Here is a 26260-nt window from a genome sequence, read left to right on the forward strand (position 1 = left end):
GTTGTTTTTCCAAGCTGGGTATTCTATTGTTCTGGATGAGATTTCTCTTGATTGGATGCCCTGAATGTGGCTCTCTTTGTTTGCTAGCGATGTCTCATACTCGACGTAGGACTACCAACGAGTCCAACTTGAATAGCACAAACAAAGAAAAATAAACGATTAATATGTATCATTTGATCCGATCTCAACTATGAAGTTCAAATTCACTAAATTAAAATAATATACGCTGCCAAGCTATTTGATGTGGTTGGATTAGTGTAGCGTATGCATACACCAGTCAATATTTTGAAGCTCAGCACTTTTCACTTTCCACCTGCTTACCATACTCTGAAACCTTACAACTGTTAGGGCACAACTATTACTCTTTAATCATGCAATTGCCGATAATTTCGTCCTCCTCGGACAAAGCCATGAGTTTATACGCAACGGGCTTCAACGCATGGAACCAGCTTGATTTTGAATCCTCACCGAGTGACCAAGAGTCTGACGATTTGTTCACTTTCACAAAAGTTCTAACAGACAAGACGATTGAACATATTGTTCCAAAGATACATTATACCGCAGGTAAATACTATATCTACATCATTGATCACCACTCTAACATTTGATAGTGCAACGAAATAAGACATGGGCGTTTGCCGGGTCATACCCCAACAAGCTTCTCTATCGTGAAGCCAAAACTTGCCTGTTCGACACACCAAATGCCGAATCAGGAGATGGAAAAATCTTGTCTGTTCATGGCTCAACCATTGTTCAGTATGCGTCTTTATCTGCATGGAAGGCCGACAAGTGCACTGAAACCTGGCCTTGTGAATCTCCGGTCCGCCAAATAGAAGCTTATGATACCGGTTTCGTGGTTCTTCTTGAGAATGGGATTGTTCTGAGCTGTGGTGATCCTCGATTTCGAGACTGCCTTGGCCGCGAGGTTGACGAGTCACGGTATGTGTTTTAAAATCATATACCGGTGCAATACTAACAAGTCTTTAGTCCTGCCAACGTACCCAATGCCGTAGAAGATCTCAATGACCTTGGTGAATCCATCAAGAAGGTGTCTGCAAGAGGATACGCCATCGGAGCACTAACAGAAAGCGGCGGAATGTACCTCTGGGGTATGAAACCACCCGGTTCACAAAGTCGACACGCCGCATTCACTGATCTTGGTTCTATACCAAGCTACGTGGAAGTCGATGGAGATAAAGATGTACAAGACTTTGCAATTGGAGAGTCACATGCGATCGCCCTTACTACTGATGGTTGCATTTATGTTACAGGAAATAACACTGATGGTCAGATTGGTCTTGGCAAATCCGTAACAAGTATTGCATTGTGGTCAAAAATAGATTTTATACTTCCTCCAGAAGAGGAGGCGGTGGCTGTTGAGGCTGGTCCAAGGGCATCTTTTATAGTCACAGCAAAGATGCAATCATAATAATGTCGAAGCTCAGAATGAGCTGCCCTTCTATCAGAACCAGCTCCATTGAGCCTAGTGACCCTCTATTGTACAAGGCTTCTCGTTGTGTTCATCTGCATAAGGGTAATCATAGACTCGTCAGGTAATCCTCAATCTCTTGAGGGGTCAGCTTTCTGAAACGGGGTCCGGTAGCCCCCTCGACGCCCTCGAGACCCAGAAGGTGATCTGCGGGGGCACCAACAATACCTGCAACATGTTAGCATAATCCCGCCTATTAGAGTGTTGAAGCTTACCGATCTCGATGCTGTCACCGTTCATCTCACCCTCAATATTGTCCTTCAAGGTCAACAGGGCAATGTGGATGGCATCCTCAAGCTCAAGCTCTTCCGAGTATCGCTTCTCCAAGAAAGTCTTGGCCTTGGTTGCACTCTTGCCAATGGCTGTGGCCTTCCATGGGTAGTAACTACCAGAGGGGTCGACCTGGTACAGCATGGGGCCTCCCTTGTGAATGCCTCCGGTCTTTCTGTTGACCTTCTTCTCCTCGCTATCCTCCAGGGAGGTCTTCTCCTCATCCTCAGGCTCAATGCCCTCGTCCCAACCAGCAATCAAAAGACTGACTCCGTAAGGTCGTACACCGGCTGATTGGGTGGCCTCCTGCATAACTCGGGCGACGTCCTGCACCAATATTCTGGTAGGGGGATACTCGTTGTAGATGCGCTTGTACTCAGTATGCGAAACCTTGCGTGCTCGGTCCACCAATACTCGGTAGTCGGGGCCCATGCCGGAGTATACCATGCCGATGTTGGGGGTGATGTCGCTGATCTTTGAGAGGGAGCTCTGGTCGGCGAGAGGAGAGGATGACTTCTTTTCGGTGGCAATGACGATACCGTTGGTAGCTTTTTCTGGTCAGTAGGAGCTCGTCAGGACCTTGGAGGCGGCGCGAACCTTTGATGCCAAGGGCAGTAATACCCTGGTTTACTGCGTTGAGTGCATACTCTATTTCGTCATGTTAGTTCTGGTTCGAGTTGATTGTAAGAAGCTTCGATTGCAAAAGCTCCCAAGCTATGCACAAAGTAATTACGTACCAATCTGCACCAGCTTTCCGCTATAACATTGTCAGCCATGATGTTCCCATAGCAAGATAGCAGTGTCGTCACCGAAACATACCTGGGGGAGAAGGTTGTGAGGGAGAAGGAGTAACGATCCGCCATAGTTCAATATTGTGTGTTGATAAACTCGGTTTGAATGTGGTGATGGTTGAACTATGGTCGTTTATCAATTCGTGGGGTTGACAAGGAGATATCGAGCAAGGCTACAACTGGAGCTTTGGTGTTTGGCCAAAGCAGCTGTAGCCTCTAGGCAGGCCCAGCTGCGCGTCTAGCTCAACCGCCCAGAGCTGCTATATGCGGGGCAACAGATTATCCGAAGTCCGAACGGCGGCTCCACACAAGAGCAGAGCTCTTCTAACAGTTTGGTGAACGGCTGGTTCGGCTTTCTTCTTCAATCTTCTCCTACAAAAAGAGGCTGACCTGGCCTCTTGCATGTTACATGTCCTTGTCATGATCTTGGCGAGCGTTTGCTTCCCCGCTCTCCTGTCAGTCTCATTTAACTTTCAGCTTTGCAAAAACATGTAGGTTGCGCCTGGCACGCCTCAAACGGCCAACTACGTATTCGCACATTCCGCATTTTTTGTTTTGTTCTGCTGTCACTACCTCTATTTCTTTCACATCCACAGGTCTACGTAAACCATCATGGATCCGCGTCCTACTTGGGATTGGTCCTCGGTAGGAGACAACTCTACTCCTCATGAACCCGAACCAGAGCCTCGTCGATCATCGCAATATGCTTGGACTCCTCAAGCAGATACCACATCGCGAGAGGAGACGTCAACGTCATCTCAACAGGCACCAGGCCCTGCGCCTGGGAACAAGCGCTATGGCACGCGCACTTGTCGCATCTGCTTCGATGCTGAAGAGCCCAGGTTTCCTGATCAGTCGACCACTTTTGGCATTCAGACAGGATCATCTCGACCTACATACGTCTCTGACGACCCGGAATTGGGAAGGTTGTTATCACCATGCAAGTGTAAGGGATCACAAAAATATGTCCACGAAGGGTGCCTCAATGCATGGAGACTTGCAAACCCTATGGAAGCCCGGAACTATTGGCAGTGTCCAACCTGCAAGTTCACTTATCGCATTTCCCGACTACACTGGGGCTCTGTTTTAAGCAGCAAGTGGGCACAGGTCGGCTTGACCCTGTGCTGTTGTATACTGAGCATCTTCTTGCTTGGCTTCATTGCGGATCCTCTTTTCGATCTATGGTCCGACCCAATTGGAACCCTCGGTGAGACTGTCACAAGCGTGGTAACAGATATCGAAGCTCTGAGGCGACCTCCACCACCAGAGCCCACCTCGTGGATCGAGCACTTCACCAAGGGATTCTTCTCTCTTGGAATTGTTGGGCTATTCAAGACAATGTTTACCGTGAACCCGTTTCATTGGTGGCAGCTGCGAAACAGCGGGGTGGCAGGTGGTGGTAGGAGAGGAGGCACTGGTCGAAACCGTGTCGAGAACATCAGCCTGATCTTTGTTCTTATCGGCGCATTCACATTTCTCATGGGCATTTGGAAATTTGTTCAGAAGCTGAGCGCTCGTATCCTCAAGAATGTGAGCGACAGGGTTGTCGATATCGGGGAAGACGATGATGATGACGAAGATGAGAGTAAGAAAGACCAATGAAGCTCTCCGGGCTTTTATCCCGGAAAGGGCCTTTTGTTTTGTTCATGACCCAAATGCTTTGCATCGTGTATGTATTTGCACACTCTTAAGTTGCCTAGACCTTGCTCTTCCGTGTCAAGTCGACTAGTCTGTGTGCAAAGATTTACGCTCGGTTGTGCCTTGAGAGAGGGATCGTTTTGGTTCTTCTCTCGCTGGCCAGCATGAGATTGTCAGCCTTCATTCACGCATCGTGATGCCCTTGGGCGTTCATAACGGTGTGAGGCATCTGCTGGGTACACTACCCTCGTACATTAGCAGTGAGCAGATTGTCGAATGTTGGTTGATACATACCTACCTATCCTTTAAATATTAATTGACGGTCGAATGATGACCCTATCTCCATTCCCATATACAGTTCCTAAATAATCATTCGCCTGAATAATGGGAACGACGTGCAATCCACATTCTTACCGCCGTGTAATATGTATGTTTTCTCTCGTGTTAAATCGCAGGCGTGGTGAGAAACCAGCCTATTATTCCCAACGTCGGTCAACACGAACTGATATCGTATTCTCTATTTTGTCATGGCATTTAAGTCGGATATTTATCCCCCCGACACCGAGATGACGTTGGAATTTGGGGTCCTAACCCCTGCATCTGAAAACGGGTAGCAGACAATTGATGTGGGCCATCACTCATGAATTCGGTCGGGGCTGGACAAAAAGCCAATCTATCATCAATTGACTGCGCCAACCATGGCTCCTTAACACCCATTGCGGACGGATCTGATTGCTCACCTTCGCTCGTTTCCTTACCTCTACAACAGTCAAAGATCTCTCTTTTGAACCCAACATATACAGCGGGCGGTCATCGAGCTTATACGAGACTCTGATTCTCTTCCCAAGTCTCCACGATTAAGAAATACTTCAACTGTCGCATTAGCTGTTCTCGGCCATTCGGGGCAGCATAGCATTTCTCGCGACTCGCAAATATCTCGAATCGATCGAAATTAATTTACAACTCGCCTATCATGCAGTTCGCATACCCTCCTCGAAAGAACTCCAACCCACCCCCCTTCGGGCGACGCTCAGGGAATATACCACCAATTCTACGACGACTTCGCAAAAGAACCGTTCTTTTTTGTTTTCTAGGCGTTGTCGGGCTGCTTTATCTTCTTCTCGGGTCGAAGGCCGGCACGCCTTACCGCGAGCACGCACCATCAGGAAACCCCCCAGTGGTTGTGGTTACAGTCTCCGATCATTCAGAGTACAGTACCTCTTATCTGGAATCGATTCGAAACAACCGCGAGCAGTATGCCAAAAGACACGGTAAGGAAATCATGGGCGTTGGATTTGCAGATAGGGACTAATATCTGGCCTTAGGATATGAAGCCATGGTTGTAAAAGTTAGCGACTACAACACGGGCGAATCTCCCAAGTCTTGGGCCAAGGTCATGGCAATGCGCCATGCGCTCTCGAAATACCCTGATGCCACATATGTGTGGTTCCTCGACCAAAACGCTTACATCATGGAGCTAGACAAGACATTGGAAGAGCAAGTGATGGAGCCGGCAACACTAGAGGGCCTCATGATCAGGGATTGGTCTGTCGTGCCCCCGGACAGCATCATCAAAACGTTTTCCCATCTCAAGGGCCAAGACGTGAACCTCGTCCTCAGCCAGGATGAAGTTGGACTAGTCACTAATAGTTATGTCCTTAAGAATGGTGATTGGGCAAAGTTCTTCATCGAAACTTGGATGGACCCTCTCTACCGAAGCTACAACTTTGAAAAGGCTGAGCGTCATGCTCTTGTAAGTTCAACCGAGTACACTGACATCGAGTCTGAGCTAATATCCCCGCAGGAACACATCGTTCAGTGGCACCCAACCATCCTCTCCAAACTCACCCTCGTCCCTCAACGCACAATTGCCTCGTACGGCCGTAACAAGGAGGGCAATGCCTACAGGGACGGAGACTTTGTGACACTCATGGTTGACTGTACCGTCACAGGTCAGGCATCGTGCGATAAGATGTCGCATGTTTACCAGCAGTCGCTGAGAAAAAAGTTTGGTAATGAGGTTGCGTAGAAGAGGAAATGAGCATCATGACATGACATAGGCATTTGAGCAAAGGTCATTGGGCGTTTTGTGATATACTCGGAGGGGGGCTTGCTTATTGGAGAAGGGAAAAGGCCAATGGGTTATTTTCTTGGCGTTTGTTGGTCATTTATCGGTTGCATTTAACTATATGTTGAAACTGGGCATCTATACTATGTATTGTCGACTTGGTTGTATGAGGATATGTTCAGAGAATCACCAGCGTAAATTTGTGATCCAAGCAGTGGGATTTTGTTCGGCGAGCTTAGCCGGAGACTCTTATTAGCGCTTCGTATTCTAATTCTAGAAGTTGCCGCCGCAGTTGATCACCGGAAAGGAGCTGGGACCTCTTGTACGATGAACAAGGATAATACAGCCGCAAAGCTTGCCTCTCTTCGGCAAATATGTTTGATGAAGTTGAATAGTTCCAGCAAGCAGGTTGTTAGCTCACATTCTGTACATCTTATTGACCAATCGTTTGTAACTATGGATGCGAGTGCGAGTTTGTCTTGAAGATCTCCTAGATCTCTTACGCCAGAACCCGAGAGATATTCGGATCCTTGTATGGTCATTCTGATCGATTATACTTTGTAACCCGGCACTTGTTGATGAAACCCCCTCCGCGCCCGTCCGATCTTCCCACTAAAATCTAGCTAACCCGGCTCAGTGTGCCTAGACTTGCTGCGAAGATATCCTGAACATGGGGTTGTACAGACAAAGGAACTCTTATCACAGCATAGAGCTGCATTGCAGCGGGTGTTTTGGCCCGAACAGGGTAGTTTATCACATATAATGATACACAAATTATATTCCAAACGAGACAACACGCATCACCAGATACAAAAAAGTGCTTCAAAGCAGGCATCTTGTCATGTACAATTACGGCGTCGAGACAAGGATATCCCCAACAGAGGGTCGCTCGCCTCGGCTCACGAACCGTTTACAGTGGAGAGAAGGGGGACGCGTTGGAGGGTTCGAGCACTATAACTTTAGGGGTTACAAGGTCCCCGCGGAGGCCGGTGCTCCCCGCCTAGGCATGTGATGGAGACGGAATGCGCTAAGAAATAATCAAGTAGTCGCTATGCCCCGCGATATTAACGACGTCAAGCTTCCTTCTGCTCGGGTTTTATTTAAACCTGGAGCCTCCTCCCTTTTTCAAAAAGTTGTTCAATTAGTCCTTTGTTATTGTTTGTGTCTCTTGTTTCAATTACTAAAACAGAATAATGGCTTCTCCTCCTCATGTTGGGAGTCTCTCCCGTCTTCCTGCCAACTTGCGCGGTGGTATTGAGTCTGTCACGCGCGGTAGACATAATGTGTCTTGGCCTTTGCTAAACCTCGATCTGTAAGTCATGATGCCACTTGCGATGCATCGTCATGATGCGCCTCTAGACCTCAACTGAACAATTGGCGTCGCAAATACTAACCACACATATCTCTATTATAGATTGCGCAACATCCTCCTCTTTCTTTTCTTTTGGCGATGGACCCGTCGCGCATTCTGGCAGCTCAGAGGTCGTGGTATTATCGGCTCCGTCGTCGAGCTATACACCAACATCCGCCGCATCCTCTACGGTTACTTCCTTCGAGCCCCCGGCGTGCGAGGTAAGGTCCAGCAGCAGGTCAGCGAATCCTTGGTTAAGCTATCCGATAAGCTAGTTCCCAAAGACCAGATTCGCTACCTCACGCTACCAAAGGAGGGATTCTCTCATGATGTCGTGCGCTCCGAGCTCGAGAACCTCGCCAACATGGACCACACGCGCTGGGAGGATGGTTATGTCTCTGGTGCTGTGTACCACGGAGAGGATGAGCTGTTGGCTCTGCAGACTGAGGCGTATGGAAAGTTCACCGTTGCCAATCCCATTCATCCCGATGTCTTCCCTGGTGTGCGCAAGATGGAGGCTGAAGTTGTGGCCATGGTTCTGAGCATGTTCCACGCCCCTCCTGGAGCCGCTGGTACATCTACTAGCGGAGGAACTGACAGTATCTTGATGGCTTGTCTGGCTGCTCGCCAAAAGGCTTATGCTGAGCGTGGAGTGACAGAGCCCGAGATGTAAGTCAATTTCAAGTATCGTCGCTAAGCACCAATACTGACCATACATAACAGGATTCTCCCCGAGACTGGTCACACTGCTTTCCGCAAGGCTGCTGAGTACTTCAAGATCAAGGTCCACCTCGTCGCATGCCCAGCTCCCGAGTACCAGGTTGACGTCAACGCTGTTCGCCGTCTAATCAACCCCAACACGATTATGCTAGTCGGCTCTGCTCCCAACTTCCCTCACGGTATCATCGACGACATCTCTGCTCTGTCCAAGCTTGCCCTCCGCAAGAACCTCTGGCTTCACGTTGACTGCTGTCTGGGATCCTTCCTGGTCCCCTTCCTCGAGCGTGCTGGTTTTGAAACTCTGCTGTTTGACTTCCGACTGAAGGGTGTTACCAGTATCAGCTGTGATACTCACAAGTACGGTTTTGCGCCCAAAGGTAACTCGACTGTCCTCTACCGAACGGCCGAGCATCGAAAGTTCCAGTACTTTGTTTCCCCTGATTGGTCCGGTGGTGTCTACGCTTCTCCCGGTATGGCTGGTTCTCGACCTGGTGCCCTCATCGCTGGTTGCTGGGCTAGTTTGATGACCATGGGTGAGTCCGGTTACATCGATGCATGCACCAAGATCGTGGGAACCGCCAAGAAGATCACCGAGGCTATCCAGACCACCCCAGCATTGGGTGGCGAGCTTGAGATCATGGGAAAGCCTCTTGTCTCTGTTGTTGCATTCACAGCTCGCAATCTCAACGTCTACGATATTGCCGACGGTATGGGTGCCAAGGGGTGGCATCTCAACGCTCTTCAGAGCCCTCCTGCTATCCACGTCGCCGTCACTCTGCCCATCACCAAGGTCTGGAAGAATCTCATCGCCGACCTCGAGGCTGTCGTTGAGGAGGAGCGCGAGAAGGAGCGTGTTCGTCTAGTTGAGGGCAAGGGTACCCATGGTAAGGCCATGGGTGACGCCTCAGCATTGTACGGTGTTGCTGGCTCTTTGCCCAACAAGAGCGTTGTTGTCGATCTGGCGAGTGGATTCTTAGATCTGTTGTACAAGGCGTAAGTGTTTTTGGGAAACTAAACGGAAATGGAGGCGTAAATCAGTGGCTGTCAGGAACTGCACTTTTGTTTTACGGGAGCAGGCGTTGGCGTTCTAACCACCATAGGACGCTTATCATGTATTGACATCTGCAGTACAAGCCATATCGGCGCTGTGAAGGGATTATCGTTGCTATAGTTGCTTGATGTTTAGAATCGAATCGAATGATAAACATGTCCAAGTGCCAATCATGTTGTGAGGCGAATGGCGAATTCTAGATCGTGATCTGGTACAGTAGACTTCTCCAGGTTATGACGAATAGGATAATGTGTTCCTGACTAGTTTATACCTGTTCCTATGCTGCGTAACGCGGTTAACGTGTCAAAATGTTTCGCAAATGGCAAGACTCTTCCCAGACCGCAACTCTATCTGCATCCTCGGCAATCGCGTTGAAACGCTCCAATGTGAACCGTTGGATACATTGGAGATCGTGGGTCTCTCTCTTGTCTTCTATTGAGTAGACGTTAAACACTTGTCCGTCAATGATTCAACATTTCCAGATTACAAATCTATCTGGTTGGTCAGAACATCTGCCGAGCCTTGGGGGGAGGATCTCACTCGCATCATATGCATCCCCTATGTCATTTCTGTTTCCATGTTCCACTCACCATGTTTCTTTGTATCTTTATTTTTTCCTCTTGTGTTTCATGTTGCAGTTTATTAGGCGTACATACATATTTCTTTTAAATTTTCACATTCATTGTTTCGCCTCTCTCGCCTCGTGGGATCAAGTCATCCAATGAGTGTTTTTGCGGGATATGGGCAAGTTTTAGTGCGTGTTCCAATTGGAAAAGACGGTTTGGCATTGACGATCAACCTCGTGAACAATTACGGCCCAATGAAGAGGGGGAGCGTGGTTCTTTGGGATAAAGGGTCCTTTGGTGTGGTGGGTTGGGTGAGTGACTTGATGAGAGGGGCATTCTGACATATGGAGGGGGAAATCAGGGTTTTTTTTTAGTTGTGACATGTTTACTCCAAACTATCATAGAAATTCTACGAGCTATAAGTCTTTTCTGTTAATGAAAAGCTGTGGGTTTCATGTCAAGTTTATTCTTGCATTCGTATACCATAAATAGTTGATAATCGCCTCTTGTTAATACCATAGTACCGTTATAGTTGCAGCCAGAGATAGAACCATGTATGTCATATCGGGATAGCCTGACGCCAACATGCAGGGATCTATCAAGCTGCAACTTGTACCCTCATGAAATGCTTCCTCGCTTCCTTCAGCTCGCCCGACCAAGCAACGCAACCTAGCACCACGATCACTTCCTATCTTGTCACCATCACCGTGAGACCCTTACTCGTGGTAACCTTTTCTCTCTACGGTACCAGCGGGCCTCAGGGCCCTGCTGCGTAACCCATTTACTCCATTCTGCAGATGGCGATCCTTGTCTTGTTGCGGTCAAAGATGGTCCATTTTGTGTCATGATCAAGTTTCTATTCTGTAGTAGTCTGATAATTTATTTGGTGTTAATGTTTCTGCATGTATAAGCCCAACATTTCGTCCCTCCATCAGCCCAGACTTACTTATCCTACTCTGCTTTACTCAGCTCAGCTCACCTCCTCATTCTTGTTATCAATTACTGCACTTCTTTTATCTCTTCTCTCTTGTTGATGAAGCTGCACTTATTGCCTTTTATCTACTTCTTGTTTGTATTCCCTCTATCTTTCACCTATTCCTTCTTCTCCTTCTCGTGTGTTACCAACTTTCATTCTTCTTTTCTCTCTCTTACATGCTGTGTTCTTCCTCCCATCAACAAAAAGTGAGCTACTGCCGTGTGAGGTTACTATGCTTGCTGGACCATCGCCATCTCCGATCTCTTCGTTGGCTATGAATGGAGGAACGCCTACTGGGAGGGTGCACAAGGCGGAGACTGGCAGCATTCAAATACCCCAGAGAAAGACCGCCCCGAAAGATGATGAATCCATTACTTCCGGCTCAACTACTTCGACTGATAGTCATATGAAGAAGCGGCTCAGCGCAGACATGTCTAAAGAACAGGTCGAAGATTTGGTGAGGAAGTTGACGATTGATGAGATGAAGACGAAATGGTTTGATGAGATCTTTGAGAAAGTCAAGTCTGAGCGTGAGTCAACGACTTTGATTATATCAGTATTATTTTATTGACTAGGTTTACAGTCGTCGAAGATCATTCACCAGCAAACAGTACACCCTCGTCTTCAGAACCACCCAGTCCCAAGACAAATCCCGTCAAGCCCACTCCTTCTCAACAACCGGCTCATCAAGAACCTGCTCGAGAGAACACAAAGAAACCTGAGCAAGCGACTTATTCATCCGAGTCCAGCAACAAACCCAGTTCCAACAGCAAACCCAATGATCCCATCTCATCCAGCCGCAGCTCCCTCGGTAACACCGGTAGTCCTTCAACATCCTATATCTCCGACTCTACCTCATCCAACCACCAGCACCAGTATCAGCAGTATCCAACACGACCGCAATCAGTTCCACTGCCGCCTCAACCTACCACCTCAAAAGCACGACCTTCTGTTCGATTCTCAAAGTCTCCCATCATCTTGAATGAAGAGCCTGAACCTCGGCATTCGGTGCCGCCGCGTCCAGCATCACGATCAGCGATACCTTCTGATCCAGCAAAACAGGGTCCAACACTATCCGCAGTAGACCTGAAATGGGGACGGCTGTTTGATGATAGAGGCGACCCTACTCCCAGGCTCGGACAGGTTCTCCGGGGAATTGCCAACTATTTGGTAGGATGTCTCGGCATTTTAGTTCTGTTACTTAAGCTGACATTATATAGATTGTCGAATATAGTCCTCGCAACTCACTCGTCGTCACACCGGAAAAGCTCAAGGTATTCTACCATGAATACAAGCTTGACACAGAAACATTTCCATTCCAGCGTATGTATAAGCTCTCTTCGCAGACACAGCCCATCTAACCGTACCAGAAATCTTTGACTGTCGACCACACGGAGCTTTAGATAACCTTGAAACTATGTATCAACACCTACGATGTGAGAACCACCTTGTCCAAAGACGACCAGGCGGCATGCCTCACATCCCATCTCTCACACCAGCTGGTTTCGAGCGATGGATGACTTGCCAGATCCAAGCGTTCCCTGAGCAGGAAGCCAAGCGCTTGAACCTCATCATGGCTGATCTTCCAATCATCACCGATGGCGCTTTTGAAGACGGCAAGCCTGAAAGGCTACCGAAACAGCTTTCTCGACATCTTCTTCCGGTGATTCGTGATCGCGAGACCTATGATGATGTGGTCGATGCCATCACTGGATGGATCAAGCGTACCGAGGAGAATGAGTCTGATCTCAGACGGACTTCATCTGAGGATGTTTACAAATCGTCGTCAAAGGAAGACAAGGCAGGACGGTACAGACCGGATGACTACCGGGATCGAGACACCAAATATCGTCGAGGTTCCAAGGATAGCCACAAGACACCACCGTTATCTCGCTCCGCTTTCGTGCCTCGGGTCAATTCAGACAGCACTGTTCGCCCTTCTAAGGACTCCTCTCCTATACCTCCAGGCTCAAGCCACAGATCCAGAAGTCCTATCCCGTCCAGCCGCTATCGCCACTCCACTTCATCACTTGACGGTGGTGCCAGCGCGGCTGATAACTACGATTCACCTTCTCCTGGTCATCGAAACGGCAGCAGTCGACGCAGTCGGGACAAAGAATACCGGTATTCCCCAAGTCGCGATTCAAAGTCATCCCTCGAATCGATTCCTCGGACATTACCTCGTAGAGATGGTGATCGTCGATCAAGTCTGATCTTTGAAGAGACAGGCAAAGATCCGAACGGGATGACTTATGATGAATACCTGCGCTTGAATCCACGACCGATGCGAAATGCTGTTGTGGATGACGGAGGCCATTACCGAACCCCTTACTCTAGCGGAAGCGATGAGCGAGCTCGTTGACATTTTCCCCTCTATTTCAAGCAACATATTTTTCTTCACTATTTTGGGGGGGTATATTTCTATGTAAAAGTCTCGGAGTCTTATGTTGGGAGGATCAGCTCTTGAACCTTTTCTATTTTTTCTTTCTTTATAATCTTCTTTGTCAAGGAATTTACGTCTTTACGCGACAAAATTGATGCAATATATGACTTTTTCTTTTTCTTTACAACAACTTCATTCCATTCTTACATGGTGTTCTGGTAGCGTATGATGATCGATCGCTTGATGTGGAACTTTGAAGAGGCTCTAACTAGTCTTCTCATGAAATACAACTACTCCGTTCGTTGCACGTTGCTTCTGTGTTCTGTCCCTCCGATGATCGTTTCAAAAGAAATGCATTTACGACGACTTACATCCACGTGGTCTGGCAGAGCACAACTCATTCGTGATCGACATGCTGATAAAAGAGATCATTGATGCTGGAAGAGTACGACTTGATGCTACGGATTGAGTGAACTGGGGACTGTTCCTTAGGACTCATGTGCTATGAACTAGCTGGGATGTTCCTGAACGCGGGGGACGCGGAACTAGGGTGCCTTATCGTCAAGCATTGTTTGCATTAATATTGATGGAGATTGATCAACAACACGGTCAGGGATGTTATATTGAGCATAGGGCTCGCTTAAAGGATCCACGTCAACGTTAGGTCGATGCTAATTTGCGAACACAAAGACATGTCCAGTCTATCAATTGATGCTATCTGATCAGGAAAACTCATATATCCCCTTTTTATTGTCATGCCTGCTATCATGAATTGTCGAACAGTGGAAGAAAAAGAAGTCCGACTTTAACAATGTGAAGAAACCAAAGCTGTGTGGGTTTCCAGTAGATACCTTGCCATTAAAATGTTTTGAGTAGGCATTGCTGCCAAATGTGAACAAAAAAACGATCGCTATGCCGCAATGCACCAGTTTTATGCAAGAGAGAGGGAGAGAAAGAGACACACAAACGTGCTTGCTTCCGAGAAAGGGTATTCGATGTTGATGGATTGCGGTGGTGTAATCAAAGGTAGCATTACGAAGTTGAGACAGTAAAAAATATATGACTTTGGTCATTAATTTGGCTGAATTGTGAACGAATCGTATAGAAAAAAAGAATAAAGCGAAACGTCGTAAAGCGTTAAGGCGTGAGCGCGCAATTATAGTGAGAGATTAAGTACGTCGTGAGTCGTATAAGCGTTGTTGTGCATTGCTGCTATTTCGTCCCGAAAAAGAAAGCCGATGTCATGCTGGTGATCCAGGATATGGAGAACCGAGACTGGATAAACTGGCGATACTGGAGCGGTTGACACGTTTTCGTTTGAGGGCTTGGTAATCTTTCTTGAATGAGGATATGCATCTTTGGAGTTCTTTGTCGGGGTGTGCGGGCATTTGAATCTCGACAGCCTTGAGACAAATGCGAAGATACTGAAGTTCATCATCATTCTCGCGCAATTCTTGCTCGCTGTTGAATGTTAGAAAGGTTGGCAGTGTGTGTGAAAGGTAGACTTACAGATGAGATATACGATTCTGGAGGAAGATAATACGCTGAGCAGCACGCTCGGCACGCTCAATGAGAAGGCCTTGAATATGCTGCAGAATTGTAAGTAATTGGATGGGTAACAGTGAGAGTTTCGACATACATCAGACTCTTCTTGACGAGCCTTGAGGTTTTCAACGAGTTGTGACATCTCCTCGTTGAGTTGTGTGACTTCCTGAATAACCTTCTTCGCCTGCGCTACCGTCATTCCCAGGTTTGGTGGAGGATCAGGCTCTGGTGTCGGTTCTGGTGCGGGATCCCTTCTAATAGATGCACCCAGATCTGAAAAGCGTGTCTTAAAGGCCGAACCTGGGGTACCGAAGATGGATTCACCGGGGCTGTACATATCCAGACTCACGGGTCGTCGGATATTTGGCCGGGGCGACGGTGTTGATGGCACGGAAAATGAGACGGTCTTCTTAAGCATCTTTGTCCCTTCCAGCTGATCCAGTTGCGCAGTGAGAATGTCGACGCCACTATCGTCGAGAAGATCATCTTCGCCCGTGGTGAGCTCATGGGCGAGCTGGCTCAACCTTTGCGCCAAAACATCGCGACTGTTGCGCGGTCGGTTATTCCGGCGCTCAGAGGGAGAGGAGTTTCGGGATGAGTCGTTTATAGAGGATAATCTCGAATGGTTGGACTGTTCTCTCTTTTGAGGGCTCACGCGGCCGGTGGAGAATCCGAGACTGGAAGCCACACTCGGGCTAGACAATAACGAGGGGGTTCTTAGACCTGGAATGTCTTGGTCGTCGTGGTATCGGTCTCGAAATTCACTGCGGTAATTGCTGTCGATGGTTCCATAAGAGAAATATCCGGGTGTTGTGGATTTGGATGATGGACTTGAAGATAGAGGGTGCTTGCGATCTGGTGTTGTGAAGATGTACTGCTGATCCGAGACTGAAGACGCGGCGTCGGCCTCTACTGCAGCAAGTGCGGCAGCAGGATCTTCGTCAATGGAAGCGAGATCCATGATATATTGTTGTTATTGTATTGAAGTGTTGTATTGTCTTTGTTGATTGATGTCTTTTTTGCCTCGATTGGTGGTAGTATTTGAGACTTTGGGGTAAGCGACGATGGGTAAGGTAGTACAGAAACAGACGCGCGCAAAGCAACAGTTAACACACACACACACAAAAGACAAAGCTCCAATGTTTCCCGCAAGCAAGACCTTTTTACGCGCTCTTAACTTAAGAGAAGCGAAGCGAGGCTCGACTTCCAGAACCCGCCTAAAATAAATGAGCACCAGCTCAGAACCACGACCGACGTGTTCAAGAGTGGAGCCCAAGTAAGGGATCCCAGCTTCACCGACTCCCTGGCCACGTCCACCAACCAGCAGAGCAGAGATGGAAAAATTAAAGGGCCCCGCGTGGGCCGCAGCGCAAGGAGGAGCCAGGCCAGCCTGACCTGACCTGACCTGGCGCTGTTCAGGGCCTGTCAAAGGTAGAAGAAAAAAGGGGGGCGGAAGGAAGGAGAACCGAAATATGACTCTCAGAGGTAAAATTGTCGATAAATTTATCGGTTTTACAAGTCACCAAAAATGCTGTTGCTCTTTCAACTGTTCTTTTATCCGATCAAGGTAACATAAGCATATCTTATCAAGTTATCTGCCACTTCTTTTAGACCTTCCGTCCCGTTGAGAGGGCGGGGAAACTCAATGAATGGACGACAATCAACGGCAAGGGACATGGAAATGGAAATAAGACCCACATTTAATCCGAACCAATTAAATAACATCGAAAGCAAGGTACGTCATGTCTTCGATACGCTTCCCGATGCCGTACCTTGTCTTGCTGCTAGACGCCCAACTTTCATGTACGATTGAGTTGTTCACTTTCTTAGTGATGAGTTGGTACAAAAATGAGGCGCTTTTTGTCTTTGTTGCTGGGCAGCTACGTTGCGGTGCCTTTGTCTCTCCAGAAGGTAAACTTGATTCTTCCTACCCAGTCACGTGAATGAGTGAATTGATCGAGTCATCATCAACCCATTTGGGTATTCCGAAAGTCGGATGACAGCGCATAGCACTGGGTCTTCTTGAGCAAATTCGGATGAGGGCTTTTGAGTCTTAGCATTTCCTTGAAACTGACAAAGCTATGAGTTGGAGTAGAGCTGTGAGTACTCTACTTCATCATAGCTATGCGCTGTCTCGAATGTTGGCACATGACTGTACCTGACCTGAATGTCTCACCACGTAGTACAGACTTCAAGTGCTTGCATGAACTCACGATATTCACGATAGCTTGCTTGCACTCGCCCATACTAACTACTACAATCATAACATGACTTGATATTATCGTCAACTTACAACACAGCTAGTCCGTGTCCTCGATGGCGTGCCTGTGCTGAGGTGTGGGGTATCTAGGTCTAGGTCAGTCAACTTGTACAAAAGGGTCATCTCTCCATACCAAGTTGGGTTCAAAAGTCTGGGGAACCTTTCCAGATGACTTGGCCGAGATCAGAAGAGACTGCAGTAAATCGAGATTCTATCCGCGTGCCGAGTCTTATGTCGGGCTGGTTGGGTAGGAGCTCTACAATGCAACAAAGACTCTCGTGATCACAATTTACACCAATGTTGGATCAGATTGACGTAGGTATTGTCTGTCACAGTCATGCCATAAGCTTCTCTTTCGTAGGTCGACATCAGGGTACTAGAAAAGTTAGCCGCCAGGAGCATAAGAGACTAAATTATCAGGTCACTTTATGCTGATTAGATTATACTTCTTAGGTTATTTATTTTTGTCGTCTGAGGATTAAAGGTTAATACTTCTACTACCCACTAGGTCAAATAAGCAAGTTCAACAGCAATGGTAACAAAATGAGGCCATAGAACGAGATATTGTTATCTCCGTAATGGTGTTCTACGTTGTAAACCACAGTCTAGGCCGAGGTCTGTAGTGTCTTTACTGTGAGAAACATTTATGTCCCCAGGTATATCCATAAATACTACAAGATTATGGGAATGATGGTATGTTGGTATGCAAAGTTACTTCCGTGGTCTGACATGAGACATCCCATACCGACCGAATCTTGTCCCGAGCTGAGAAATCCGTGCCCCGACATTGGAGCTCGGAGACCGGCGGTGATGAGGGGAACCATGACATGCTTGAACTACAAACAAATTGCTGTGACTGATATACAAAGTCATGATCAAGATAATGAGTGCTCTTTACTTTTGTAGACTCTAAAATTTCAACGTAATTCGAATACTCAATCATCATAGCCCCCCATAACCCCGTAATCCAATCCCACAGAAAGTTGTCTTGTTCCATGTCTCCGGGTTGATGATGTATGGAGGTCTCCATCATGTGCTTGTAACTAACCCCCTCTACTCTTTAATAGAAATACTTCCCCATAGTTACTATTTGATCCCACATGTCCAAAGCCAAGCACAGATAACAGTAATTGGACCGTCTTTCCTCCACTAGAATGACGTTTTTGTCTGTATTGAACTCTGTTCAGTTCCCCGGAAGAATCGTCTACAATCACTGGACTCTTCCCGAGCAGTTCCGTGTCTTCAACCTTTAATTCTAACCCCCGTCTTCTTCCATTGTCTACTGCTTCCCACTCCGAATTATTCCATTTTTGTGTGCGCGTCTAGTTAATCTCACGCGACACTATCTAAAAAAATATATTAATTGTTCGTTGTTGAAGCACGAGACCTGTTGTACGTACCTCGGCTTCTCCTGCTATTCGCACGCCTGTCCGTCTCCATCTTCATCCCCATACATACGCGGGGCCGCCATCATTGTTACTTGCTACTCTCTTCCCCGAACCAACCTCACCTCATCCTTCCTTTCTTGTCCCTTTTTTCGTCCCTCCACGTCAATTCCCCTCTGACGATCCAGTCGCTCGACTCTTCTCGTCTTGATTGACTATTCAATGACGACGCCGTGAGCTTCTCCACCATCCAAAACTCTCTCGGACGCTCTCCCGCAGCGGGATCCCGGTCTCTGCCTCCGTCCGCCCGAGCTGCCTCGTCCGAGTCCGATTCCTACTTCTCTACAACACCGTCACGCTAGACAACTTTATCTTTTGTTCTCTGATTCGACCCACGTCTTCCCAACATGTCGTGGAGAGCTTCAGAGCGTCTGATGGACACCATCCGTCACTATGCTCGGTTTCCCGCCACCGGCGTCAGCTTGCGCCAGATGGTGCAGTTTGGCGAGAAACCCTCAGTCGGTATGTTGTTGCTTATTCATGAGTCCATTGAGGGAAATTGTTGACTTTGATTGCTTCAAGGCACTCTATTCCGAGCTTCTCAATTCTTAGCCGAGGAGCTTCCTATCCGTTTAGCTCATCGCGTGCAAGAACTCGACGAGCTTCCAGATGGCCTCAATGAGATGCCATCCGTAATCAGGGTTAAAGACTGGTACGCCCAATCGTTCGAGGTATGCCTTTTCCAAGCCCATTTCCCAAGAATGCCATGCTAACTCAATGTAGGAAATCACACAGCTACCTCGGCCAGAACTACCCTCGGATGTCAAAACTCGTCTCATGAAACCAAGTAAAGCTATCGGTCGCAATGCTTTCCGTCTTCCTGCCGCAACCCCCAATCCATCCATTGACGAGGGCGAGTCCGACGGTTGGGGCGGTCTCCAAAACAACAATGGCAAGAACAAGAGCCTCACGCGCCGATACTTTGCTGTTGTTGACGACACAAGCGACTGGCCCGCCGATCTTCACCTGTACAACCAACGTTTTGCCCAGACTCTGCACCAAATCAAGCGCCGTCACGATGGCGTCGTTACCACCATGGCTCAGGGCATCCTAGAATACAAGCGCCGTCGCCAGCGCATGCAAATTGACAGCACCATTCAATCGTTCCTCGACCGCTTCTACATGTCCCGTATCGGTATCCGTATGCTCATCGGCCAGCACATTGCCTTGACAGACCAGAGCCATCATCGCGACCCCACCTATGTTGGTATCATCTGCACAAAGACCAACGTCCAAGATCTAGCCCAAGAAGCCATTGAGAACGCCCGTTTCGTCTGCGAGGATCACTACGGTCTCTTTGAAGCCCCCAAGGTCCAACTTGTCTGCAACCCCAACTTGAACTTTATGTACGTTCCCGGCCATCTGTCGCACATGCTCTTCGAGACCCTCAAGAACTCTCTGCGCGCCGTCGTCGAGACCCACGGCATGGAGAAGCAGGCATTCCCTGTTACAAAGGTCATCGTAGCTGAGGGCAAAGAGGATATCACCATCAAGATTTCTGACGAGGGTGGCGGTATTCCTCGAAGCGCCATTCCTCTTGTTTGGACTTATATGTACACCACTGTCGACCGCACACCGAGCTTAGATCCCGATTTTGACAAGAGCGACTTCAAGGCCCCAATGGCCGGTTTTGGTTATGGATTGCCCATCTCACGTTTATACGCCCGCTACTTTGGTGGTGACTTGAAACTCATCAGCATGGAAGGGTAAGTTTATGCTTGACAGTTTACAGAATCTCCTGCGCCCCCGTCATCATGAGCAATGTCATGATTAACCTTATCTACAGATACGGTACCGATGTCTACCTCCACCTTAACCGTTTATCCTCGTCCTCCGAACCTCTCCAATAGCAATCACTTAGCGCCGGCGCACAGAACCTCCAGGTTCCCCCTTGGGTTCTTCGCAAACGACTACAGAGCCGAAACCGAGAGATATCGGAACGGAAACAGGTGGGCGACGCCGAGGCGTTGGTCAACGCGCCTCCACGAAGCAACTATAGCAGTCCACAGGAAGTCTAATGGGTTTTTTTCTTACACAAAGGGAATCATCATCGCCCGCGGAAGAGCCGTGCGCCGGAGCAAAACAGAAACGAAAATATATCGTGATGCTACTATATCATCAGCAACTATTGCGAGAAACAACAGAAGGAGGAGGAGGAAGATGGCGATTAAGAACTACAACATGCCCACGAGGCTAACGACGACGATATGCCCGGAGGAATATCACACAAACAGAAACGCACAGGAGATTTGGTTATTTGAAAGAGGAGGAAAGAGGCAGCTCGAATCGGAGGACGAAGATCCCTACGCGCAGGAGCGCAACAGCACATGGTTCGCAAAACCAGAAGGGTCAACGTCTGGTCTGACAGCCAACGTTGGGAATTTATACGGCCTAACAAAGCGTGTCGTCGCACGCATGTTTGGAAAGTGAGAAGGTTGTTAGGCTGCGGTATGGTTTTTTTTTATTCTAGGTAAAATCCCTTCCCTGGATCGAAAACATGGGGAGGTAGACGAAGCATCGTTCTTTTAGTAACGATGAAAGGGTACATTTTGTACATGATGCATATGGAAAGGGAGATCAAGCTCGAAGAGATGAACAAAGGACTGTCTTGAAGGCAGAACTATCTTAAGCATGTATATGGAACAAAAATACTTCTAAGGGAGTCTTGGTCATGGGTAGGAAATATCATTGCATTTTGTTTTTTCTGGGTTACTCTTGTTCTGCGTCACTGACGTTCAGTGGCAAACTCACAATGAGCAGCAGGTTCACTGCGTGACAGCATCATTCATTTTACGAGACAAATGGTAAAGTAGAGAATCAATTACTAAACTTTTCTACAATCAACCATTTCCCTCTGTTTGCGAGTGGACTGGGATATCAGGGGAAATCAGGGGGGAAACAAAAGACCGACTCGGGGTCTCTGGGTAAGGAACAGCTGTCCCTTTACTGTCGGGCACGTCGGGCACGTTTGGATCGAACCCGTTGCTATCCGTCCAAGTCCTTGCAACAGTCTCCATCGTTAGGCTCTTCCTATTTTGGGCGCACCAAAGTTCGCTCTTGCAGCCTGAGCTCGGCCTGGGTGAATCGGAGCTGTATCATGGGTTAGTCGACAAGCTCAACATCAAACTTCAATACCACTTACTTCGCTGGCCTTGGGCCACTTGCTGCTGCCACCACGAGTCTGTGGCATCGGGGCAACGGGAACGTCGGGAACTTCGTCCCAGTTGCCGATGAGGTTGGAGTCCTGGTAGGTCTTGCTGGAAGATGAAGCGACAGAGGCAGTGCTGGAGGCCTCGGTAGGGTTCTTGGAGGCTCTGTGCTGAGCACCCTGGGAGTCCCAGGCGTTGAAGTTAATTCTGCGGGAGGCGGTTATCTCCTCATGTTCCTTTCGCAGGGTTGTAGCAGTGGAAATACTGCCAGTGGTGCTCCCTTCCACACCAGAGTTGCTGGCTTCGCTGCTTTGCTCTCGCTTCTTCTTACCTAGAAGATGAGGGGGGAGCGTCATTCCCACAGTCGTGGTGCTTGTCACGCTCTTTGTAACAGGGCCTTGATCCATTGTCAGACTCTTGTTCAACAGAGTGTGCGGCTCAGGCAGGGGATCCGCAATCTGGCTGGACGTGGCCGACGATGTGTGGTTGGCAAGACGGCCTCGAAGGTGTGGAGGGAGACGGCCTGATGCGGTCGACCTGTTCTCATTCACAACACTGGCTGTCTCCGAGTGCGACGCTATGGTCACTTGAGCAGAGGTCTCCGAGTTGCCGATGACTGAGCTGGTATCGCCTTGCGGGGTGCCAACAACTTGGAAGAATGCCCTGTTCATAGTCTCATTAGGCATTAGGCCAAGGCTCTGGGGACTGGTGATAGGGGCCTATATTATGTCAACAGTTTATACTCTCCTGTCGAGGCTATACGACTTACACCGGGGAGAGTCTCAGGCTCGAAGAAGACAGCGGTGTTTGTTGGTGCAGAGTAGTCACGGAGTGCTGGCTCCTCGATAGATACATGTCCGGTAGCCAGCTGGATAGGGACGATACCATATTCTTGCTCTGTGTCCCAAGCCACACATTGTCTGCAACGCTAGAGAATGTCAGTGGGTGATGCCTATTTAAGACTGCATTAGTAACATACTGGGTCGTCAGATTTGCGCTCAGCAGGAGAGAATTCGTCAATAACCCTAGCCCTGTAACAGACTGCGCAGGTGAGCTCAGCGCGAACTGGCTGACTGTGCTCCATGCAGATCATCCCAGAGTTCTTATGATCACCGAGTTTGCCACGCCTCTGTTGACTCTTGGAGAAGGCATCAAGAATCTTCCATTCGCCGCCAACGGAGCAGCGGTACTCGTTGGCTTTGGGCATGGTGGTTTGTGCCGTGTGTTTAGTGTATGCTTCTTTGTAGTGAATGTGTATGTATGTGTGTGGATGGTAAAAGCAGAAAGGTGAAGAAGATTTGTGGTTGAGAATTGAGGAGTTATTTGTAGGCAAGCACTCGGGTCGGTGATTCACTGTCACTGCCACCAAACAGCAGCTGGCTCGTGCATTCCGCCTATGTTCTTCTCAGGCAGAAACTGTTTGTTATCTATCTTCTGTTTGCTCTGCTAATTACGATAGCTTTTTCTCAGTGTTACTTCCTAATGGCTACTTGCCAGGTGCAAGGCACCTACAAGACATTATCACAGGCAGCATATCGCTCCGGGTAGCTACAGTCGGGGATCACCACCTATGCATAAGTCTTAAACAGTACAGTGGCTTCTAAGGCTTAGACGGGGTATCTCTCTTATGCCTTGATGCTAATTATGAAGAGATGCAAGTTTAACACAACAGGATAGTCACCTCAACGTCCCTCTCCCGCTCACAGGCTGCATACTCACCTCTTACCCACACGGCTTGAATCTGCACTATGCTTCCCTCTATTTTATGCAACATTCGCCATGGTTTAGAATCCGGCTGGACGTGCTAGGGACGAGGAGTAGGTAAATTGGTCGCGCCTAGTTTCTGGCGATCCTCTTCATTACCTCAACATCCAAATGCCTGCCTAACAGTGCTTTGCATCGACACTTGGCTGGACCAGTAATAGTCATACCTAGCAAGGGAGGGAGATGTATTACTCTCTCCGCCACTCACTTACATAGCCATTATTTGGTGGTAGATATTTGTACTAGTGAAACCGAGTTTAATGCATTTTGTGTTGTAAATAACCTATATAATCTGTAAATATCTAACTCTAGGTCACTTTTAGGAAGTGTAATGTATAAGATTGCTTTAAACTGGCAATATGGCTTGCATTGGCTTGCATTGGCTTGGTTGTCCATCATAGGAACACAGAGCCTCAAGGTCCATCGATTTTCAAGGCATAGGACCCGTGCTACAATAGGTCCTCACGTGCGGTGACTAACACCGCCGGTGTCGGCCCACAAAGTTTTGACTGCCCCTCGTTCTCGACCTTTTCAAGCAAGTTACATCATCCGAATTGAATCGCGTCCCTCAATTTGTACGTCGATTGCTATAAACACGGCCTATGCCCTCAATTGGCTCTACAACGAAGTAACAAACGCAACGATCGTAACGAGCGCCGAGAACAAATACTCCAACATGTCTGAAAAGAAGGCGGACGCACCAGCAACCAATATGCTCTGGGGTGGCAGGTTTACAGGTTCAATTGTCCCTGGACACAAGCTTCGCATCCAGTATACTAACTTTGTGATGCCTAGGTGGGATTGATCCGCTTATGCACAAGTACAATGCCTCTATCGGATACGACAAGGCTCTCTATAAAGAGGATATTCTTGGATCGATTGCTTTCGCCAGAGCCAACTCAAAGGTCGGCATTATTACCGAAGATGAATTCAAGACAATCGAGCAGGGTCTGCTTAAAGTAATGGAAGAATGGAAGCAGGGAACCTTTGCTATTATGCCGAATGACGAAGACGTGAGACGCTGGCCTACACCACTTAACCTCCCGAGGCTAATACAATTAATCAGATTCATACTGCAAACGAGCGTCGATTAGGAGAGGTCATCGGAAAGGACACCGCTGGCAAGCTGCACACAGGTCGCAGCCGCAACGAGCAGGTCGTCTGTGATATGCGCATGTGGCTACGTGACCGCATCCGTGAAATCGACAGCCAACTTGTTACTTTCCTTCAAGTCCTCACCAAACGCGCCGAGGATGAAATGTAAGCTTAGCACTGCTTACGGACAAAGCCCCTTACTGACTAACATCCCTAGCGACTACCTCATGCCCGGTTACACTCACCTACAACGAGCTCAGCCAGTTCGCTGGAGTCAGTGGATAATGTCACATGCTTCTTCGTTCAAGCAGGATCTCGAGCGATTGCGCCAGGTCTTCGAAAGGGTCAACCTTAGCCCACTTGGCTGTGGCGCATTAGCTGGTAATGTGTTTGGCATCGATCGAGACGCAATCGCCGCAGAGCTTGGTTTTAGCGGAATCACCATGAACTCGATGAACACGTCAGGCGATCGTGACTTTATTATCGAGTTCCTGAGCTGGAATTCCCTATTTACTAGCCATATGAGCAGGTGGGCTGAAGATCTTATCCTATACTCCACTTCCGAGTTTGGATTTTGTCGTTTGGCAGATCTTTACAGTACCGGCAGCAGGTTCGTTATATCCATTGCGACCCCTAAACATCCCATAACACTAATACACGTTCAGTTTAATGCCGAATAAGAAGAACGCCGACAGTTTGGAACTCTTGCGCGGCAAGTCAGGTCGTGCTTTCGGTCAACTGGCTGGACTGATGATGGTGAGTTCGAATACAGACATATCAGCTCATGAGTGATCAGGAGCGGATCAAAAGCAGTCACTAACAGATACTCGATAGAGCGTGAAAGGCTTGCCAACTTGCTACAACAAGGACCTTCAGGAGGGATGGGAACCCATGCTGGATTCAGTCTCAACTGTTTCGGATAGTCTGGGCATCGCTAGTGGGGTTATCGCTACTATGACTGTGCGACCTGAGCGGATGTTGGCTGCCTTGGATAAGACGATGCTTGCCACTGATGTCGCGGAGTGGCTAGTGCGAAACGGATGTCCATTCAGGGAAGCTCATCACATTTCTGGACGCGTTGTTGCGCTATCGGAAAACACGGAAACCTCAATGGACAAGCTAACCCTGGAGCAACTGCAAGCTATTGATTCTCGATTTACAGCGGATATTACGAAGGCATTTGAATATGAGTCGAGTGTTGAGGCGAAATCGGCTAGGGGAGGTACCAGTCGATCAGCTGTGCTGCAGCAAATTCAGGAACTCCGTGCTATCTTAGAGTAAAGAAACTAGATAGATCAAAGGAAAGAACATGACAAGATACCTGCTTTAAGAAACTTGAACAAAGCGTCTGTAAACAAACCAGTGGTAAGGGGAGATGTTCGAGGTGAAAATGCCTTCATACATAGCTAAAATGTATCTTTAATTCGAATCCTTCGTGAAATCATCCAATGTTCTCCTCAAATCCTTATTTAGAGATCCCCCGAAGATTCATCGTCTTGGATGTCCCCCAGAAGTTCATCGTCTGAGAAATCCTCCCAAATCTCCTCGTCGTCATCCAAGAACTCATCGATGTCACTTTGGCTGATCTCGTTATCGTCGGCTTTGCTTAGGGCAATAGCAGGGGTTGCCTTTTCGAGAAGGTTGAGTAACTTCCCCAACTCTCATCCCCTTGTGCTACGATCAGCTGAGGAGAAGTGGA

The 26260-nt window shown here is 48.1% G+C and overlaps 10 protein-coding genes across 10 annotated transcripts; 7 read left to right on the forward strand and 3 right to left on the reverse strand.

The window, feature by feature from the left end:
- Positions 1 to 371: 371 nt before the first annotated feature.
- EDB82DRAFT_476160 (regulator of chromosome condensation 1/beta-lactamase-inhibitor protein II) lies at positions 372 to 1340 on the forward strand (the record flags this gene model as incomplete). The annotated part of the gene is made up of 4 exons (XM_065608052.1): positions 372 to 564; positions 612 to 939; positions 988 to 1286; positions 1318 to 1340. 4 exons carry the CDS (start codon positions 372 to 374, stop codon positions 1338 to 1340), a joined length of 843 nt encoding a protein of 280 aa, XP_065465030.1.
- On the reverse strand, positions 1305 to 2859 carry EDB82DRAFT_194301 (nucleophile aminohydrolase). Its single transcript, XM_025736159.2, has 5 exons — positions 2579 to 2859; positions 2497 to 2516; positions 2357 to 2407; positions 1705 to 2307; positions 1305 to 1657 (listed from the first exon to the last, which is right to left on the reverse strand). Exons 1-5 carry the CDS (start codon positions 2620 to 2622, stop codon positions 1539 to 1541), a joined length of 837 nt encoding a protein of 278 aa, XP_025586793.1. The 5' UTR covers positions 2623 to 2859; the 3' UTR covers positions 1305 to 1538.
- A 208-nt stretch (positions 2860 to 3067) lies between these two features.
- EDB82DRAFT_194341 (uncharacterized protein) lies at positions 3068 to 4351 on the forward strand. Its single transcript, XM_025736160.2, has one exon. It carries the CDS (start codon positions 3163 to 3165, stop codon positions 4150 to 4152), a length of 990 nt encoding a protein of 329 aa, XP_025586794.1. The 5' UTR covers positions 3068 to 3162; the 3' UTR covers positions 4153 to 4351.
- A 453-nt stretch (positions 4352 to 4804) lies between these two features.
- On the forward strand, positions 4805 to 6217 carry EDB82DRAFT_556662 (galactosyl transferase GMA12/MNN10 family-domain-containing protein; the record flags this gene model as incomplete). The annotated part of the gene is made up of 3 exons (XM_025736161.2): positions 4805 to 5459; positions 5514 to 5941; positions 5993 to 6217. The coding sequence occupies exons 1-3, from the start codon at positions 5162 to 5164 to the stop codon at positions 6215 to 6217; spliced, it is 951 nt and encodes a 316-aa protein (XP_025586795.1). The 5' UTR covers positions 4805 to 5161.
- Positions 6218 to 7449: 1232 nt separating this feature from the next.
- Positions 7450 to 9324, forward strand: EDB82DRAFT_426828 (pyridoxal phosphate-dependent transferase; the record flags this gene model as incomplete). The annotated part of the gene is made up of 3 exons (XM_025736162.1): positions 7450 to 7568; positions 7671 to 8276; positions 8331 to 9324. 3 exons carry the CDS (start codon positions 7450 to 7452, stop codon positions 9322 to 9324), a joined length of 1719 nt encoding a protein of 572 aa, XP_025586796.1.
- Positions 9325 to 10936: 1612 nt separating this feature from the next.
- Positions 10937 to 13405, forward strand: EDB82DRAFT_194423 (uncharacterized protein). The gene is made up of 4 exons (XM_025736163.2): positions 10937 to 11450; positions 11504 to 12090; positions 12141 to 12243; positions 12291 to 13405. The coding sequence occupies exons 1-4, from the start codon at positions 11153 to 11155 to the stop codon at positions 13280 to 13282; spliced, it is 1980 nt and encodes a 659-aa protein (XP_025586797.1). The 5' UTR covers positions 10937 to 11152; the 3' UTR covers positions 13283 to 13405.
- A 1139-nt stretch (positions 13406 to 14544) lies between these two features.
- EDB82DRAFT_525504 (uncharacterized protein) lies at positions 14545 to 15809 on the reverse strand (the record flags this gene model as incomplete). The annotated part of the gene is made up of 3 exons (XM_025736164.1): positions 14545 to 14764; positions 14813 to 14892; positions 14943 to 15809. 3 exons carry the CDS (start codon positions 15807 to 15809, stop codon positions 14545 to 14547), a joined length of 1167 nt encoding a protein of 388 aa, XP_025586798.1.
- Positions 15810 to 18900: 3091 nt separating this feature from the next.
- Positions 18901 to 20983, forward strand: EDB82DRAFT_476167 (mitochondrial branched-chain alpha-ketoacid dehydrogenase kinase-domain-containing protein; the record flags this gene model as incomplete). Its single annotated transcript, XM_065608053.1, has 4 exons — positions 18901 to 19015; positions 19076 to 19224; positions 19277 to 20259; positions 20437 to 20983. The coding sequence occupies 4 exons, from the start codon at positions 18901 to 18903 to the stop codon at positions 20981 to 20983; spliced, it is 1794 nt and encodes a 597-aa protein (XP_065465031.1).
- Positions 20984 to 21583: 600 nt separating this feature from the next.
- On the reverse strand, positions 21584 to 22909 carry EDB82DRAFT_525506 (uncharacterized protein; the record flags this gene model as incomplete). The annotated part of the gene is made up of 4 exons (XM_025736168.1): positions 21584 to 21643; positions 21696 to 22421; positions 22472 to 22630; positions 22682 to 22909. 4 exons carry the CDS (start codon positions 22907 to 22909, stop codon positions 21584 to 21586), a joined length of 1173 nt encoding a protein of 390 aa, XP_025586801.1.
- A 1083-nt stretch (positions 22910 to 23992) lies between these two features.
- Positions 23993 to 25997, forward strand: EDB82DRAFT_501736 (argininosuccinate lyase). Its single transcript, XM_025736169.2, has 6 exons — positions 23993 to 24203; positions 24262 to 24479; positions 24533 to 24726; positions 24779 to 25171; positions 25227 to 25317; positions 25396 to 25997. The coding sequence occupies exons 1-6, from the start codon at positions 24143 to 24145 to the stop codon at positions 25840 to 25842; spliced, it is 1404 nt and encodes a 467-aa protein (XP_025586802.1). The 5' UTR covers positions 23993 to 24142; the 3' UTR covers positions 25843 to 25997.
- Positions 25998 to 26260: the final 263 nt, after the last annotated feature.

The sequence above is a fragment of the Fusarium venenatum genome (assembly GCF_020744135.1).
Source record: "Fusarium venenatum strain MPI-CAGE-CH-0201 chromosome Unknown EDB82scaffold_2, whole genome shotgun sequence".
Lineage (NCBI taxonomy): Eukaryota > Fungi > Ascomycota > Sordariomycetes > Hypocreales > Nectriaceae > Fusarium > Fusarium venenatum.

Excerpts from the sequence above, each read along its gene's own strand:
- EDB82DRAFT_194301 (XM_025736159.2), bottom strand. The coding sequence starts at position 2,622 with ATGGCGGATCGTTACTCCTTCTCCCTCACAACCTTCTCCCCCAG. Across the intron at positions 2,517-2,578 it reads CTCACAACCTTCTCCCCCAG|CGGAAAGCTGGTGCAGATTG; the intron begins GTATGTTTCGGT and ends ACAATGTTATAG. Across the intron at positions 2,408-2,496 it reads CGGAAAGCTGGTGCAGATTG|AGTATGCACTCAACGCAGTA; the intron begins GTACGTAATTAC and ends ATGACGAAATAG.
- EDB82DRAFT_194341 (XM_025736160.2), top strand. The coding sequence starts at position 3,163 with ATGGATCCGCGTCCTACTTGGGATTGGTCCTCGGTAGGAGACAACTCT.
- EDB82DRAFT_194423 (XM_025736163.2), top strand. The coding sequence starts at position 11,153 with ATGCTTGCTGGACCATCGCCATCTCCGATCTCTTCGTTGGCTATGAAT. Across the intron at positions 11,451-11,503 it reads TGAGAAAGTCAAGTCTGAGC|TCGTCGAAGATCATTCACCA; the intron begins GTGAGTCAACGA and ends CTAGGTTTACAG. Across the intron at positions 12,244-12,290 it reads AGAAACATTTCCATTCCAGC|AAATCTTTGACTGTCGACCA; the intron begins GTATGTATAAGC and ends TAACCGTACCAG.
- EDB82DRAFT_501736 (XM_025736169.2), top strand. The coding sequence starts at position 24,143 with ATGTCTGAAAAGAAGGCGGACGCACCAGCAACCAATATGCTCTGGGGT. Across the intron at positions 24,480-24,532 it reads TTATGCCGAATGACGAAGAC|ATTCATACTGCAAACGAGCG; the intron begins GTGAGACGCTGG and ends ACAATTAATCAG. Across the intron at positions 25,172-25,226 it reads CTTTACAGTACCGGCAGCAG|TTTAATGCCGAATAAGAAGA; the intron begins GTTCGTTATATC and ends ATACACGTTCAG.